The following is a 17713-nucleotide window of genomic DNA, read 5'->3' on the forward strand; positions in this document are numbered from 1 at the left end:
GCCCTCTGCAAGGGGCAGGGTAAGACTTGGTCCCTGCCCTCAAGGAACTCACAGCCTGGACCGGGACAGACACACGCCCCTCACAGTGCCCGTGTAAATGCTGCAGCAGGAGAGCGAACACAGGGCTAACAGGGCTAGAGAAGCAGATGGAATGGCAGTCTCTGCTGCAGGGAGTGGGCATGTGCCCACGCACTCTGTCTAGGAGTGTAATAGTTCACAGGTACCCGAGGAGGCCCAATGCACGGTGCGCAAGGAGGCCCAATGCACGGTGCACACAGAGGCATCAGGATTTGAATAAGCATGACACGTTCAGGAAATGGCAAAAACTAGGTTCTGTCCTGGGGATGATGGGAGGGAGGCTGGGGCCAGACACTGGAAGCACCAGCATGGCACACAAGGGGCCTTGGGAGAGAAGCCATGGGGGTCTTTAAGGAGTGATCTCACCAAAGATGTGTTTTAGAACGAAAATGCTGGCCAGAATGGTAAGTTTCAGGAAGACACCAAAACTTGAGGTAAGAGATGACAAGGGCCTGAAGCCGGGAATGAGATGGAGAACAGGATGAATTCCAGATAAAGGAGTGGGTCCCCACAGGCTGGTGATGGAACCCATGAGAGGGGGAGGGGGCGGACAGACATACCCAAGAAACAGGTGAGAGGAGACGGAGTCTATGCCAGACACCATGCCAGGTGTTTTACAAACACTCTCAGTCTTCATGAGAATCATCCCCATTGTACGGACAATGCTTAGAAAAGTGAACTGGTTTTTCTGGTCACACAACTAGATGACAGAGTTAAGTTTCAAATCCAGGTCAACACTCTTCACCATCATCCTCCATGGGAAATCTAGGAGATGCACAGTGAGCTGTTTCAGAGAGTGACCCAGGACCTGGGGGGAAATTCACAACTAGAGATGACACCTGGGAATACTCGAGGCAGACAGAGCTGGGGGCTGAAGCCACAGGCGAGACTAAAACGGCTCAGCAAGAACACAGCCAAGGATGAAGCCGGAAGAACACTCAAAGTTAGGAGACCAGGAGGTAGCGGCGGCAGAGGAGAGAACTAGAAAAAGAAACTGAGGTGGTAGTGATGTCAAGACAGAGTTCCACGAAGAGTACTGGACGCTGCAAGCACTCGAGCATGACTGGGACCAAACGAGGGCCCGAGATTTGCAATCACTAAGGCTTTTAGCCAAACTGGCTTCAGCACCGTCGTGGTGGAGGTGGACAGCAAGCAGCAAGAGCTACAATGAGTGCAGGGATGGGCTGAGGACTTGGGGAGCTCAGTTTAAAAAAAAAAATCACCCTGAAGGTTGCATCCAGAACCCAGAAGTGGAGAGCGCCAGACAACACAGTTATGCAAAATTCTCCAGCTGCTCCTGGCAGCTCAGACCTGGAAGCAAACAGAAGTGGACAGAGGAGCCAGGAGGGAATAGGGGCAGAAGAGAGGGACATAAGGGCACAAAGGACTTTAGGCTCTTCTAGAAAGAACCGCCCTTTCTGGGATAACAGCAAAGATGTTTAAAAAAGCTCAGAAATATTTGGAGGACCCATTTGGAATTTTTAAACAGAAAACAAAGCCAGGGTTTATCTTTGCATTATGTGAAAAGGATTTGATAAACAGATAACTAATGTTAACCAATTTAACTCAAAAAGAATAAACTGTTTTTAAGTACATCAAGGCACCACTGGAACAGGATGCAAAATAATACACACTAATTACTAATTACTCCTGTTTACTCTTTTTTTTTCTTTTTTGGCCAGGGGAGGTAATTAGGTTTACTTACTTATTTTTTTGATGCAGGTACTGGGGATTGAACCCAGAACCTCGCGTATGATAGGCATGCACTCCACCACTGAGCTATACCTTCCCCCCGACACTCCTCTTTACTCTTAAAGCTGATTCCCCAAAGACTTCTATCTAGCAAATACTTTTGAGAGACAGTTCAGAAAAAGAATAAAAAGGAGCATTTATGTCCATTCCATTATTCACATGGCCGCCATCCCAGCTGGGTAAGAGCGAGGCCTCACGGGGGCATAACGGCTCTTGCACGTTTCTGAAGCACCCTCTCAGCTGGTTTCTCCCTCTTCACACTACAGCAGAGAGCATGATAGTGTCGGGGACACCAAGGCCTAGAGGTGAAGGGGCATGTCCCCAGCCACCCAGTCCTCTTGCCTCCAAGTCTGAGGCTCTCTGCTCTTCCCACTCCGATGCATGACAGTCTCGGGAGTCCCCCAGCACCTCGCTGCCCACTTCTTGTCCCTGACCTTGCAGCCCCGGCAGCACCACTACTGAGCAACGCAGGTCTGAAGCCTGCACTGCCCCCTGCCAGCCTGGTTCTTACGCAAGGCAGTGCTTCCTGTAAAATACTCTGAAGAAGCCCTCAACCATCAGGCCTGTGCTGGTCCCAGTGATCACTCTCCCAGTCAAAGCTGCTCTCCCCTCTGGGCCCCCACTCACCAGGATCACAAGGATACATACAACTTTTTCCTGCAATAAAACCAAAGCAGCCAACATTTATCGAGCACCTACTTATTGCTATGGACACTGCTAAGAACTTTACTTACATTACCTTAGCTTTGCAACAACCCAACAAAACTAGGTATTCTTATCCCTGTTTTACAGATGAGGAAAACTGGTAACAGAGGCTCAGAAAGACCATGTGACTTGGCCAAGGTCACTCAGTTACCTGCTTAGGCCGTATTCCTACATCTGCCAGACTCTAGAATCCACCTGATTTGCACTCTCCCACCCCACCCTGGCTCACTGCTCTACAAGCGCCTGGAGACCCAACCCAAGTGGAAAAGGAAAAGTGAGGCAAGGCACGAGCCTTTTCACTTTCACTGCCTGGCTCCCGAGTGACTCTGGGGACCTAATCCCATGGTTCTGATCAGCTGACAGCCTCACAGGTTCAGGGCCCAGGGAAGCAGACAGGAGTCAAAGGGCCCCCTGACAGGCCTGTCCTGGCGGCTGCCCAGCTGACTTATGCTAACACAGCAACAGGCACAGGAAAGGCTCGAGAGAGAGTGGAAAAGCACCAGACACTGGCTGCTGAGGGCAGAGAAGTGACCCCTGCTGTGCACAGACAGGATAACGCTGCTCTAAAGCCACCACTATCGCTGGGCCGGGAAGAGACCCGAGGGTGGGGTGGCAGGCAGAAAGCCCCAAGCACATCTACTTCCTAATGTTTCAGGGAATCGTGGCTGCGGGGCCAATCCAAAAAGAGGCTCACATGCCTCCAGAGTGAATCAGCACGTGTGGAAGAAAACCAGTCCGTGCCCTGGACAGGCCCAGCAAGCCTGGCCTGCCTGTGCTGCGTCCACAGAAACCCTGCTACTTAAGTCACCCGAGCAGAAAGTGTGCACGATCTCCCAGCCCCCCCCCGCGGCCCACGGGAAAGAGAGACCCGATGGAGAATATTAACAGACTTGCTGGAGGCAGAAATTCACTGAAGGCAAGCCCTCAGAAATACAGTTATTTAAAGGGGGCACAGAGTAGAGTCTGGAAAAGGGCAGCAACTTGGATTTCCAAAGATAGGGCTTCCTCCGCCGGGCACTGGGAGGAGACACATTAGCGGTGACAGGGTTATTCTTAAATATCTGGAACTCCAAAAATGACTCAGTCTGTGGGAAAACTTTTTTGGTGTTACTTCTGTAGGTTTTCTGTCCTCTAATGTTTTGCTTAGGCTGATATTAAACTACATATGTGCAGAATGCCCAAAAATGTTTCAAGGGAAACCAATCCTGGGATCTAATGTTTGCCACAGTTGAGAGATGGCTTCAAAACAAGGCCTCTCTCAGATTTCATTAGAAGGCAAGGGGCAGTTTGAGAGGTGGCAAATTGGCAGCCACTGTGTCAAATTAACCCCATGGGTATGTTAGCATGCTTAAAATTTTTTTTAAGTAAGTTGTCAACATTTGAAAATCAGAAGTTTACACGCACACACACACAAAACAATTTCTAGTACCTTGTTGTGGGGGGCCCCAAAAAATCTGGTATCACTGGGCAAGCAGCACAAACTGGAAGAAGCTGCAGAACTACTGCCCCCTTCAGGTAGGCCTGTGCTTTCCAGCCCTCTGCCTGGCGGCTCATTTAAGCCATGAGCCAACCCACTGACTTCCATGGCGAGTTTGCTACTCTTGCGTTTAGCCCAGGGAAGGGATTCGGGCTGGGTCATACTCAGGACTGCCACAAGGGGGCAGCACTGGTCTGCCGATGAGGGCTGCGGGCCAGCCTGAGCCATAAACAAGCTGAGCTTAGCCAATCCTTTCAGAACCAGAAACCTCATCCTTCCTTCAGCAGCCAACAGTGAACACTGCTTCCCCACAGTTCCCATCAGATTTATTCCCTGAGAAGCAACAGCAGTTCATTTCAACGTTCCCACTAGGCCTCAATGGAGAAGCCACTGACTTGCCCCCTTCTTCCCTGCCCATCCCTTCCACATCCCCTCAGCTCCTCCGCCTCCACAGCCAGCATCTCCACCTGTTCGGGAATTCTACCTTCATCTACCTGTTAAGATCCTGAGATCAGACTTCAGATCCTGAGACAGGTAGCAGGGCAAACACCCTCCCCACTTTAAAGTAGTTTGTTCTTCATCAGCTGCTCATTACTTGCCTTTGCTCACTCAGGTTAAAGGTCAGTTGACTCATGAGGCAATAGGTCTGCTCTCCACTCTCACCCCTTCCAAACCCACCAACAACATTTTTAGGAAAGACATTTAGTATTATGCATCAAGACCCTTAAAACTGTCCTATTTCATCCAAAATGCCACTTACTAGTCCTACTACTTAGTCCAAAATGCAGGAAACGCTTTATAAAGATACTCTTTGAAGTATTTCTCCTAGTGAACAACCAGAAACAACCCAAATGTCCAGCAATAGGGAAACTGCTAGAAACAAACTATGCTGTGTTTCCACTTGACGGGCAATTACGTAGCTATTAGAAACAACTAGGATTATGAAGACCATGTGATAAAATGGAAAAATGATTATGATATGAAACACTGTGAAAAAGAATATAAAATTAAATGTACAGTAGTGATAACTATCTAAAAAAACAGCCCAGGAATTAGTGAAAGATACCAAAATGTTAACTTTCTAACTTTCTCTATTAGAGCCCTCAGAGTGTGGGTTTTTTAAATCCTTACCAAATGTTCTTTAATGTACACATACTACTTTTTTCAGGGAAGTGTGTGTATACGTGTGTTGTATATGAACTTGGAAAATCTGATAGCAACTGTTAAGCATCCTGGTCTACTCTAATTTAGACTTTGAACGGTCTTATAAGCCTCTTGTTATCATGTTAAAAAGGCTCTTGGGAACTTGCGCTTCCAGGGCCCCGAATTCCTTAGTTAAAGGCCAATATTCTCCTTCTCTGAGATGCCTACACTTGGATAACTCCTAAGGAGACCCCAAACACCACCTGGAAGATAGGATTAGATCGATATGGTTCTCAGACATCACTTTAATCAAGTTTTGCACTATACAGTGATGGGGGGGTGAAAGATGGTGATTGTTTTCAAGCAAATTCACCTGTCCCAAGGTGAACAGCCTGGGCTCCCAAGAATAGGAAACGGCTTTCCTTCCCGAGGGAATCCTCTTCCTAAGCTGACAGGACAGGATGTCAGGGAGAATGAGCACAAAGGACAGGCCAAGCTAGTTAAGGGAGCCAGGTAGATTTCTGAGCTCTTCCCAGTGCAAACCAGAAGGAGGCATGTAGGTATCCCTCCTAGAGGCATCACCCCAATCCCAGCCCCTCCCACTTGAGGCCAATCTGTCTCCCCACGGGGACTGACAGCAATGTTCACTTCATAACTCTCCTCCCAGCAGCACAGAAGCCTGAGCAGTTGTGGCCACCATCCCGCAGATGCAGCCTTCAGGCCAGAACCCTCACGGTCTTCCTTTCCACCGGCCCCTCAGTGACTATTGTGTCTGCCTGGCCATAGCAGAGCAGCCAGTGTGGGAGGGACCAGAAGAAGCAATAAAGCAAATCAGATGTGGGTTCTGCGGCTGGGTCCACATGGTGGCGAGACCAGTCACGGCCCACAGAGGGACCCAGAGGGCCCTGTGTCCTCCATTAATTCTTCTCCGGGCGGTTTCTGTTCAGGACAGCTTTGGGGGCAAATTCCAGTTTGTCCTTAAGGCTCACCACCTGGGTGTGGTCCTTGCCTAGCAGCTCATCCAGCTTGCGGTCCTCCCGGCGCTCTGAGATGCTCTTCTCCTCCTCCACAGGCTGGGGATCCTTTCCCCTGATGAACCATTCCAGGTGGTAGCCCACAGCCCCGACCACGAAGGCCACAGGAAATGTGACATAGGGAGCATAGGTACGCACCACGGTCCAAAGCACAGGCCACATGACATCTGCAGAAGAGCACAAGGCAGCATGAGGGGCCCCTTCCCACCAAATACACACAACCCACCTGGGCTCTCCACTTACCAGGCAGCCTGGCACAATTTACCGAGCATCCACCTCAGGTAGAGCAATGCAAGAGGGTACCTTGCTTTATGCAACAGTTGGGTCCCTGAAACAATCTAGAAGATTTCAAAAGATTCAATTGTTAGGTAAGAGGGGAGAATCTATTTTATGTACTGCACTCTTTGACAATTATGCAACCACATGTGGCAGTATTCCCCACAAGAGGCCCCCTGAGCCGTACCTAGTAAAGCTTCACACCTGCTGTCAACCCCAGGACCTCCCTGCACAATTTGCCAACATTTCAAGAGTGAGTAAGAGACTTTCTCTCCTCTACACGACCGCTCCATGAGCAGAGCCAGCAGCCCTTTTCCCACCATGAACAATCCCATGGTGGGTCTTCCAGCTCCTGGATAATGAGAAGTAGTTCCTTTGTCTCACATAAATAATAAGGAGCATACTTAAGCAGGCCAAACCCCAATCCAGTACGCAGCCATTCTAGATTTTAGATGGATAGATAGTGGTTTTTTCCTATTCTGAACATGACTTTTCTAACAAGATGAACCCATACTTTACAAATCTGTTGGCCAAAGCCCTTTCAAAACACACTGCCTTTAACCAAAGCCATATCCTCATATTTGCATAATAAGCTCCTAAAAATATCACCCACCCATTACACATACTCTGGACATGCTAGGACTTGAAAATTCTATGTTTAAAAACCATTGCAACCATAAGCAAAACAAAATGACAACCTACAGAATGGGAGAAAATATTTGCAAGAGATGAGACTGAAAAGGGCTTCATTTCTAGAATATATAAACAGCTCATATGACTTAAAAAGAAAAAACAAACAACCCAATCCAAAAATGGGCAGAACACCTAAACAAGCAATTCTCCAATGAAGACATACAAATGGCGAATAGGCATATGAAAAAATGCTCAATATCACTAATTATCAGAGAAATACAAATCAAAACTACAATGAGGTATCACCGCACACCACTCATAATGGCCATCATTCAAAAGTCCACAAAAGATAAATGCTGGAGAGGGTGTGGAGAAAAGGGAACCCTCCTACACAGCTGGTGGGAATGCAGTCTGGTGCGGCCATTGTGGAAAACAATATGGAGATTCCTCAAAAGATTAAAAATAGACTTACTATATGACCCAGCAATCCCACTCCTGGGCATATATCCAGAAGGAACCTTAATTCAAAAAGACACATGCACCCCAATGTTCACAGCAGCACTATTTACAATAGCCAAGACATGGAAACAACCTAAATGTCCATCAACAGACGAGTGGATTAAGAAGCTGTGGTATATTTATACAATGGACTACTACTTAGCCATAAAAAATAATAAAATAATGCCATTTGCAGCAATATGGATGGACCTGGAGAATGTCATTCTAAGTGAGGTAAGCCAGAAAGAGAAAGAAAAATACCATACAGTATCACTCATATGTGGAATCTGAAAAAAAAAAAACAGACAAATGAACTCACAGACACAGAAAACAAACTTATGGTTACCAGGGGAGAAAGGGGGTGGGAAGGGATAAACTGGGAGGTCAAGATTCACAGATACTGACTGGTATAAATAAAATAGATAAACAAGTTTATACTGTATAGCACAGGGAACTATATTCAATATCTTGTAGTAGCTTACAGTGAAAAAGAATATGAAAATGAATATACATATATACATGTATTACTGAAGCATTGTGCTGTACACCAGAAGTTGACACAACACTGTAAACTGACTATACTTAAAAAGAAACAAAAACAAAGACAAAAACCATTGCACAAGCCATGGCAGAAAAACAGAAGTGGAATGGCCCCAGGGCTTCCTGAAATGAAGTAAGACAACACCAAAATAATGTTAAAATGCATAAATTAGGTCACTCAAATGGCCATTTAGTCTCAAATGATTATTATCACTATTAACAACCATCAAAGACTATTCACAATTATCCTACTAGTGGTCGCTCCATTTATTGAGCACTTATTATGTCCCTGGCTTGGGCTAAGCACTTATATACTATCTCCTCTAATCCCCATGTCCACTCTGTAGTGTAGATGGTATTATCGAGGGTTAAGTAACTTGCCCAGAAGTCTAGAATGATCATTCCTTCTGTGTAAGTTATTTCTCCAACTCAGCTATCCAGTCTAAAGTAAACAATCAAAACCTCACGAAAGATGAGATGATTTTCTCCCTCTCTCTTTGGCTCCAATTCTCTTTGGAATTTGGAATGGAGGTATTCCAGCATGTTATAGACCCAAGACTATAATGGACTATCATCAGGGAAAAAAACTGCAGCAGATCCAAGACTTAGCACCAGGCACCATGCTGGACAATTCACACACTAGTCATCATCTGATCTTCACAACAGCTCTATAAGGTAGGAATTAGCAGCCCAGATTTTTGTTGAAGGCCACAAAGGCTCAGGAACATTACCTTAACTTACCCAAGATCACCAGAAGGGACAGAGCCACAGGTTTTGGACCCAGGCTTCTCCAACTTCAACACCTATGATCCTTCTAGAACACACTGCAAATAGGTGTATGGTTTCTGCCCAAATCCTGGACTTGAGGAGAGCTTCCTGCATTTTTTCCCCATCAACTTGGCATTCCACCACCTAGAAGAGCCTCCCTTTTTGCAAAGACTCTAAGATTACACTCAGAGATTTGTGAAATTATAAGATTACCTTTCTGAAATTGTTAAAAGTGGCACCTCTGAAGAATCTCAACCCTAATATTCCTCCATTTTCTTTCCTACCTTGCAAGCAAGTTCTCTAAAAGTAAACACTTTCCCTAACAGCAACTCTCCATTCGGATTTCCAATTCGTCTTTAAATATATCAAGCATGAATCCACGACTAATATTCTCTCTCACACGCAGCACAAGGTCTCCCTCTGTCGTCGGACTCACATTTTAATCATTCCCAAATAAGTTAATCCATTCATTAATTATTCAACATTTAAAACCACTTTCTCTGTGTCAGACATTGAGCTGACCTGCCCCATTTGTCTGCATTTGTCGAAGCACTTTACGCTCCAAGAGGGCAAGGGCCATGTTTGTGCGTCCCCACTGTGGCCTGTCCACCTACCACCCCTCCCACCCCGCCTGGCAGTAAGTGCTCAGGAGGTTTGTTGAATGAATGAGTGACAGCTCAAGAAACTCACCAGTGTAAAACCACAAAGTCATCCATCCACCCACCCTCAAAAAGCGGCAGGAACACAGCACCGGCCTTTGCTGATTACGAGCTAAACACTTTTTTTTCCCCCATTGGGCCACTTAAACACTCCTAACAAGTCATCCCCAGGGTAGCAAAACGAAAAAGGCAAAAGTGCCTGGCAAATACTGTCACGCATATTTCCAGACCCGCACAGTGGGAGCCCAAGCGTCCGGTAAAGGTCAAATGGGTTGCCGGGAAACCTGCCCTTGTGCCGGGGCCCCCCAAGGCCCAATGAGACGCGCGCGAAGCCGCAGTCCGAGATTTGAGTATTGCTAACAAGGGCAGGGGAGACCTGAGTGGGTGGAAGAATCAATCTTGACCGTTACTCGAGTCAGGCCCAGGGGTGAGAGCGCAAGGAGGTCGGGGTCCAAGGTTCTGCCTTTCTCCCTCCTCTGGGTTTCCGACCCGCTCCCCCTACTCCACCAAGCTCACCGCCTGGTCAGCGTGCGTCCTCCCCCACGTGCCTGAGGCCGATAAGCCCGAGCCGCAGTGTCCGCAGGGCACTCAGACTACGACGACGAGCCCCGGGAAGAGAGCGAACCGTCAGGCCTGGCCAAGGCCGGGGCGGACGCTCGCCAGCACCTAACTCAGAGGTCAAGGCCAGGAGCCGCCGCCATAGCAACGGGCGGCCCGGCAGGCGCCCCAGGAGAGAGACTGCCCGCAGCGACCGCTCACTCACCTGCTCTGCTGCCCGCACTCCTCCGTCCGGACCCCGCCCTCCGCCCGCGAGCTGGGAGCTCCGACGCCGCCACTCCCAGGGGCCCGCGGGGCCTTGCCCCGGGGCCCCGCCCACAGGCGCCGGCTCTCTCGGACCACAGGGATTGGCTGAGCTCCAGCCGGAGGACAGGGAAGGTAAGCGACCGCAACGGGCCGCGATGCGCTGAGAAGGTACAGCGCCCCCTGCCGGCCAGGAGGTTTCCCACTGACCTCACCAAGGGCTTCCGCGTGGAGAAAGTGGAAGGTCATGCGTTCGTATGTTTAACTGATGTTTATTAGGCGTCTTCTAACACCTAGGTCTGAGCACACAAAAATAAAAGACATGATCCTTGACCTCGAGAAGGTCTCAGCAGAGTATAACCTAGCACTCTAAAGAACTCCTCTGATTCTGTATAGCTTTCTAGCTGTGTGACCTTGGGAACATCGTTAAGCTGTCTGAGCGTTCTCTCCCTCTTACGCATAAAGGTAGAAAGACCTGTTTCAAGGGATGCTGCGAAAGTTAGTTGAGATGAGGTATGCAAAGTGCTATGCCGGCACATAGCAAGCAGGGAAATAAATGGTACTATTGTTAGCATACAAAGAATTGAAATACAGTAAAACCTAAGTCTTACTTAACCCCTCAGGTACAAGTATTCACTCCCACCCTGTGTCCATCCCCGCTGCGCCTTGTACAGACGTTCATTTTATCACGTATAGGAAAAAACACCAAAATTTAAGCATCATAAAGCCCCCACCTAGCCCTGCCTTTCCACCCTCATTCCACTAGTCTCAGCCAGGCATATTTAGTAACACATGCTAAATCCCTCCTATTCCCCCACTCAGGACAAACTGTTTCACACCTCTGTGCCTTTATTTACACTTTTTCATTTACCTGGAATGCCCTTCCCACCCTTCCTTCCCAAAGTAGTTCTGGCTTGTTTTTCAAGCTTAAGGGACATCTGAGTAGGAAAACTCAAGAATTGCATTATCGGGTTATCTACCTTTCCTCTATGATCTCCCAGATCTCATACACTCTCAAAGATCTCAGTGCTAAGCTTTGGCAGTTGGAGGAGGAGAGAAAGGAATAAAGGAAAACAAATAAAGAAAAGTGTAGGAAATCATTATTAGCAGAACTTGTTCACTAATTAAATATGTAGAGAGGAGAAGGGAACATAATTGCCTAGAATAACTAGCATTCAGTCAGCCAATTAACATGTGCTCAGCTCTGGGCATGCAAAAATGACTGGGACGATCTTTGCCCTCAGGAGTTGTCTGACTGAAGGATGGAGAAGCAGAGGGGTCTTCAAAATGTGGATAGAGTGTAAGAAATGTGATGACAGGAGTAGACACAAGTACACAGAGAAGAATCCAAGAAGGCTCCCCAGGGGATCCTGCCCTTGAGCTGAGTCTCAGGCGATGATGGCTAGCAGTTCTGTCAGGCAGAACCGAGAGCGGCTCCAGAGCGCAGGCTTAACAATCAGAGAGTCGTGGGTTCAAATCCGACCCTGCTGCCTGCTGATCTCAGAAAAGCTGTTTACGCTCTTTGTTTAAAAAAAAAAAAAAAAACAGACAATTATAGTCCCTCTTTCTTGGGTTGTTCTGAGTACTAAACCCCTAATGTGTATAAAGTGCTTAGCACAGTGCATGGTATTCCCCTCAAGTGCTCGGTAATTGGTCACAGTATGTTTAATATTCTCCCTTCTGTAATGCCCTATGTCTGTTTATGGCATTACTTATTCACTCAGCCAAAAACCTGATAAACATTCTCAAGGCCTCTTCATCTTTGCATTATTCTCCAGATCCAATTTATAGTCCCTCTGCCTCCTGAATGTCTCTCAAATTCTTCACCATCTCTTACCTGAACCACCTTGGCAACTCCTTCAATGGCTTCCCTGCCTTCCATTGTCTCCTACTGTCTATTTCTCTTCTGTTGGCCAAAGAGTCTTTCAAAAATTTAAATAAAACCTTGAAATCTCCAGCTTAATGCCCTGGGTCCCTTCCAGGCACATCTCCTCTATTCCCTCTCTACCCTTGTCCTAGCTTGTCACCTTTCCCATCATCCCCCCAACACACACCATTACAGGCCTTTACCTACACTGGTCCCTTTGCCTGAAATGAATGTCTTCTCATCCCCAAATTCAAAACTCTAATTCATCTTGCAAGGCCCAGTTCAAAAGGCCCCTCTTACTGAAAGATTTCCCAGACTCACTGGCCACTAGAGGCTCCCTCCTCTGGTCTCTTCAGCCCCTCTGGGAGAGCAGGCCTCCCTCTGCACCGGATCTTTCTGTTTACGTGCCTTGCTAAGGCCAGACTGGGAGCAGCTCAACCAGGGGGACTGGCCCTAATCTTTCACATGTCCGTGGAGCACAGTACAACTCTGGAGCCATCACACCCAATGGAGACTCTTCCCATTCCCCCAATATCAGCCCCATGCAGGGTGATTTTAGGCATCACATCTGTAGCAGGATGCGTGCACAGGTGTGGACATTGCCTATTCCTCCATGTCCATTCTCATATCCAGCAAACCTGGCCCAGTTTCTGGGAAAAAACAGAGACCCATCAAAAGCTGTATAATGTAGGGGTTAAACTTAGACTCAGCCACTTCCTGGCTACATGATTTGGGGTAAGTTGTTGAATCTCTCCAAGCCTTGGTTTTCTCATCTTTAAAACAGTGATGATAACAATACCTGCTAGGATTGTTCTGAGTATCATCGGGTTCAAACCTCTCCCAGGTCCCCATTGTAGAGGTGAGGAAACTGAACCTCAGGGAGGTGAAGTCGCCCAGCCAGCCCCTCACTTGGCAAGTCTAAGGGAAACAGACAAATGAGCATTTCTAGTTGAAACTTTGAAATGGTCATTTATCCAATCTAAGTGTTCCCAAACCTGGCTGCGATCAGAATCACCTAGCTCACTTGTTAAAAACTCATCTGAGGGCAAAGAACCTATTCACTAAGTTTTGGACAGGTCCCAGGAAGTTGCTTGGGATCAGCTCCAGCCTGATTCACTTTTGGGAATTCAGATCACACGGGAGCCCTCTCCACCTGCCAGTGGTCTCTTATGAGTGTGTGTGGGTGTATGACCTCTTGCTTTTCAGCTGGTCTTCCAAACCAGCCTGTAAAATATGTCTGTGCCACTCTCCTGCTCAAAATCCTTCCATGGCTCCCCATGGTCCTCAGGATCCAGGCCCACCTTCCTCACACTGACCCAAAAGCCCAGCATGAGCAAGTCTCTGCACTCCCAATGCCTTTTATCCTCCAGGCCTTTGCACATCTGTTCTCTGATCTTGGAACATCCCTCCCAGCTCCAGCTCTCCTTCAATGGCTAATACCTAGTCATCTTTCCAGCACTCACCCCTATACTGTAACTGCTTACTTATTTGTCTGTTTTTCCCATAAGGCTGTTAGCACTGTAAGAGTAGAAACCAACCTGTTCAGGGCTATCCCCCAGATGCTGGGCAGAGCCAACAGTGGGTGTTGATAAATACTTGCTGTATAAGTGAATGAGAAGAACTGGCTCGTCCAGTGTGGCCTACAAGGGCAGCTAACTCCTTTGGAAGGCTTTTCCTCCTGCCTCAGGGTGACACATCAACCACAAAGACTGGAAAGATGGCTTTCTTGGTGAGGGCTGCCATTCAACTCTTTCTGGGCTCAGAAGGCTGTAGACTTAAAAGCTCACGGTTTTCACTAGACAGACCTGGATCCACCACTCTTAGGCCTGCCTGTGACTTTGCACAGGTCATCTGACCTCTCCCGAGCTTCAGCTATCTCATCTGTCCTAAGAATGAGTTACATTCTTGTAAAGCGCTCACCCCTTGCCTGACCCACAGTAAGCATCCAATAAATATTAGCCATCATTACCAGGTTTGGGTTGTCACTTAGCTTCCCAGGAAAGTTCTGTTCTCCTCTCCCTCTGCCGCCCATCAATGTGCCCAAGCACAGGAGGCATCAGAAAATGTGACAGCATGAAATTGAACAGTTCTGCCACTGACCAGGAATTACTGGAGCAGAGGGAACACTGGCCCCTTAAGGGAGGGGAAACCAGTATTTGTCCACATTTAAGAATAATAGCCCTCTCTGTTTATGGAACACGTGCTGTGTGCCAAGCACTGGGTTCTGGGCTTCCCTCTCTGGGGGAACCCTAGGAACTGAAGGCAGAAAGGGAACAGGACTGAACTAAGAGGAATTGGAAGACAACCCTCTTCACCCAACCTGGGTCCCTCCAGCAGGGCTCAGGTCCTTCTGCGGCCACCAGGGGGTCGAACCCCCTTTCCTCCAGCTGGCCCAGGCAACCCAGCTCTCCCCAAACCAAACGCGTGGGCTCCTGGCCTCCCCTCCCTCCACCTCCGGTCCCCCACCCACGGGCAGAGGTGGCTTCTTCTGGAGAGAGCAGCTGGTTCAAGTGCAGTTCTGCCGTTTTATTTTTCCTGGGATACTCAAGGGGATGTGGGAACAGCCACAGGTGTGGTGAGTGGAAGCCCCCATCTCCCCTCCCTAGCAGCTAGCTGGGAAAGGGGAGAGGCCCAGGCGCCCTGGTCCTGGGTTGGTCCAGCCACTGTGGTCCCTGGGCCCGGTGGGCTGAGGGCTGGGGGTGGAGCCCCTGGGAGGGTGGGGCGGGCTCCTGGGCGGGGTTCGGGATTCTTCATAAAAAGCCACGAAGCTTGATTCCCCACGAAGCCCAGCCCCGCGGGGTGGGGGGGACGCAGAGCCCAGATGGGGGACCCGGCCCGGCCTGGCCCGTGGGGGAAAGTAATGGCAGAGATGGTGCCCGTGGGGAGGAGGTGGGGACGAAGCGTCGGACCAGGAGGGAGGTGGGGTCCCGGTGGGGGCGCCGGGCGGAGAGGCACGGCCCCCAGCCCAGCCCGGGCGCCTTCGCGTGGGGTCAGGAAGGTAAAAAACCCACGAGAGCGTGACGGGCAGGAGGGGCCGGGGCGTGCGGTGCCGGCGGGGCGGGCGCACGGGCGGCCCGCGTTCACAGTGACCTCGACGCTGGGTGTACAGTACGGGTAGAAAACCGCGGGCCCAGGCCCGGGCTGGGCGGGCCGGGCCGGTCACAGCCTGGTCTGGGCCTCGGGGATGTAGATCTCGATGCTGTCGGCGCTCTCGGTGGCCGAGCTGTGGCGGAAGGAGGCGGCACGCTTGGCCGCCAGGAGCCGCTTGCGCGCTTCCTGCCGCTGCCGGTCCACCGAGTCCAGGGAGCGCTCCTTCACCGGCACGCCCCGGCCCCGCGAGGGCTTCTTTGGTATCGGCGGAGGGACCTTCTTCTCCTCCTGCCGGCAGAGGGGGCGGCCGCTTAGTTTGGGGGCAGGACCCACCCAACTTCCCAAGTCGCCCGCCCACTGCCCGGACCGGTTAACCTCGCGCGCCTCGGACTCGGGAGAGCGGTTCTGCAGAGTGTCTGCCCGCCCGCGAAGCCCCAGCGGTACTTGTTCTGCCAAGGTCAAAACCCACGTTTCATTTAAAGGAGGCGGCGGTGGGGAGGACTCGAGCGCCCCTAGTGGAACCGTCTTCCACGACTCGCATCAGGTTGTTCGCTCCCTCCCGATAAGTGGATGCTTCCCCTCCAGGTCCAGAGGAGTCAGCTCCCCCGACCCAGGTGAGGCAATGAGCGTTCACATCCCAGGCTGCTGGGCCCCATCGCAGACAACGTCTGTTGAGATGAGGGCTGAGGGGACCCTCCGGTCCCCTCTGTGCCTACGTCCAAGCTGAGGGCAGTCGGCCCTTCTGGAAGCTCAAGTTCAGCTCCCTCAAACTACAGCTGGTCAGAAAAGGCTGCAGCCACCTCAGAGTTCTTGCAGCTCAGGGAGTGATGAGCACTGGGGCCAAGTAGGGAGCAGTGACTGAGAGCGTAGTCATTTTGGAAGATGGTCACCGTCACTTGTTCGGGACTGCCTCTTCTGCCCTCCTTCTCTCCCCACACCCCTCCCCCACTCTCTGGAGAAGGGCGTTTTTCAAGGGTCTGGCCTCGGCTTGAAGGCACCTCCCCGCACCTTAGGCTCCAGGAGTTTCCAGCTGTTGGCCTTGAGTTGCTGTAACTCCAGGAACTTGAGGGTCACATCCTCGATAGAGAGCTGCAGGAGGTCCCAGAAACCCGCCAGGTCCTGGAAGGTGGGCACGGGGAACGCAGTGGGGTCCTGCAGTGGAGGGAGATACAGGGGAGGCAGCCAGTCAGGGGGGTCTGAGCCCCAGCCAGGACTATAGAAAGCCCCATGCACCCTCATCATTAGGAAGCTCAACCTGGGAGAGTGGGGTGGGGACTGGGAGGCAGGGAGACAAAAAAGAGCCCCGGGCTCTCCCTTGTGGGCACAAACACCTCCAGGCACACACATACTCTGGGTCACCGACCAGGTACACACACCTGGTAGGCTCTATGCCCATGGGCACTCACCATGCTTTGCTGACACAGCCGGAAGAACTGCTGAACCTTCTGGGACAGGAGAAGTTGTGTGCTGCCCACAGCACTGCGGATTTTTTCCAGGACTGGAGAGCAAAAGGAGATTTGAGGAGAGGAGTGATGCCTCTCCCTCCCCCAGCCCCCAGGATGTCTGCCATGAATGACTGTGACCACTCCATTACCTGGCACTGTCTGTCCATCCATCTCCTGCGGCCACCTCCCCCCATCCCACCCTCAAGGTTTTAACAAGCAGCTCCTACCCCACTTCGCCAGGAAGACTATATCCTCAAACCTTGATGTTTCTTCCTTCATACAATGTACATTTCTTGAGTGCTTATCCTCCTGTGTCCTCTTCCCTCCCATGTCTGAGAAGAGACAGAAACCTGCCCCAGCCTAGCCCTACAGTCCTAGCCAGGCACTAGCTGGGTGACCACACACTGGCAGAACTTTGTTGCTCATCAGCATGTGACTTCTTGGCTCATTAAGAATTACCAAATAACATCATGGGCATGACTCTTGTCTTCTAGTCACTATCCCACCGATTTGGGGATTCTGAGGTAAGACTGTCTCCCCTTAGACTGGACTTGCAGGAAAGGGCCATGCCCTCCCTTAGGCCAGGGCCATGTCTTCCCTGAGGAATCTCCTTCACCGAGGCCTCAGATGTGAGCTAACACTGTGTACTGCCTCCCCCGCTGCCTGAAGTCCTGGTCCCACACCTGGACCAGACCTGGATTCCCACACCAGCCCAGATGGGAGCAGTCTTTTCAATCCCGGTGGACTTGGACTGGCAGCCATCGCCTGGAAGGCCCAGTCCTTTCACCTGGTCACTGTCCCAGTCCTAGCCCGGCCTCTGAAGCTGCTCCCTGCTTCCTTCCAAGAGCTCCCAGCATGCCCTGCTGCCACTGCGGGGCCACCAAGGTCCCAGGCTATACAACCAAACCGTGAGAAAGCACACTCACACCCAACCAAAGGACCCTCCT

At 50.3% G+C, this 17713-nt stretch overlaps 3 protein-coding genes across 7 annotated transcripts in view; all 3 read right to left on the reverse strand.

Annotated features, from left to right (window-relative positions):
* Positions 1–5442: 5442 nt before the first annotated feature.
* Positions 5443–6065, reverse strand: LOC102510458 (the record flags this gene model as incomplete). Its single annotated transcript, XM_032494805.1, is given in 5 exon segments — positions 5443–5614; positions 5616–5794; positions 5797–5872; positions 5875–5954; positions 5957–6065. Coding segments are annotated over 5 exon segments (534 nt in total), but the record flags the coding sequence as incomplete, so codon positions are not given.
* On the reverse strand, positions 5443–10479 carry SMIM12 (small integral membrane protein 12). 4 transcript variants are annotated; one of them, XM_014560587.2, is made up of 3 exons: positions 10327–10479; positions 6433–6527; positions 5443–6356 (listed from the first exon to the last, which is right to left on the reverse strand). In XM_014560587.2, exon 3 carries the CDS (start codon positions 6349–6351, stop codon positions 6073–6075), a length of 279 nt encoding a protein of 92 aa, XP_014416073.1. In that variant the 5' UTR covers positions 6352–6356; positions 6433–6527; positions 10327–10479; the 3' UTR covers positions 5443–6072. The 4 variants fall into 4 exon arrangements, with proteins under 4 accessions (XP_014416073.1, XP_014416072.1, XP_014416074.1 ...); XM_014560586.2 differs by lacking the exon at positions 10327–10479 and adding an exon at positions 10080–10300; XM_014560588.2 differs by lacking the exon at positions 6433–6527 and having other exon boundaries at positions 10327–10478.
* Positions 10480–14742: 4263 nt separating this feature from the next.
* Positions 14743–17713, reverse strand: part of DLGAP3 (DLG associated protein 3) — a 100937-nt gene continuing 97966 nt past the window's right edge. For both annotated transcript variants that reach the window (XM_032495880.1, XM_032495879.1), the window contains exons 10-12: positions 16728–16819; positions 16330–16473; positions 14743–15609 (exon numbers count right to left, since the gene is read on the reverse strand). In XM_032495880.1, coding sequence (XP_032351771.1) covers positions 15391–15609; positions 16330–16473; positions 16728–16819 — 455 coding nt within the window. In that variant the 3' untranslated portion in view covers positions 14743–15390. The remainder of the gene's footprint in view (positions 15610–16329; positions 16474–16727; positions 16820–17713) is intronic.

Source organism: Camelus ferus, chromosome 13, assembly GCF_009834535.1.
Source record: "Camelus ferus isolate YT-003-E chromosome 13, BCGSAC_Cfer_1.0, whole genome shotgun sequence".
Lineage (NCBI taxonomy): Eukaryota > Metazoa > Chordata > Mammalia > Artiodactyla > Camelidae > Camelus > Camelus ferus.

Bases quoted from the DNA above. Each gene is read 5' to 3' on its own strand.
- SMIM12 (XM_014560587.2), bottom strand. From the start codon at position 6,351: ATGTGGCCTGTGCTTTGGACCGTGGTGCGTACCTATGCTCCCTATGTC.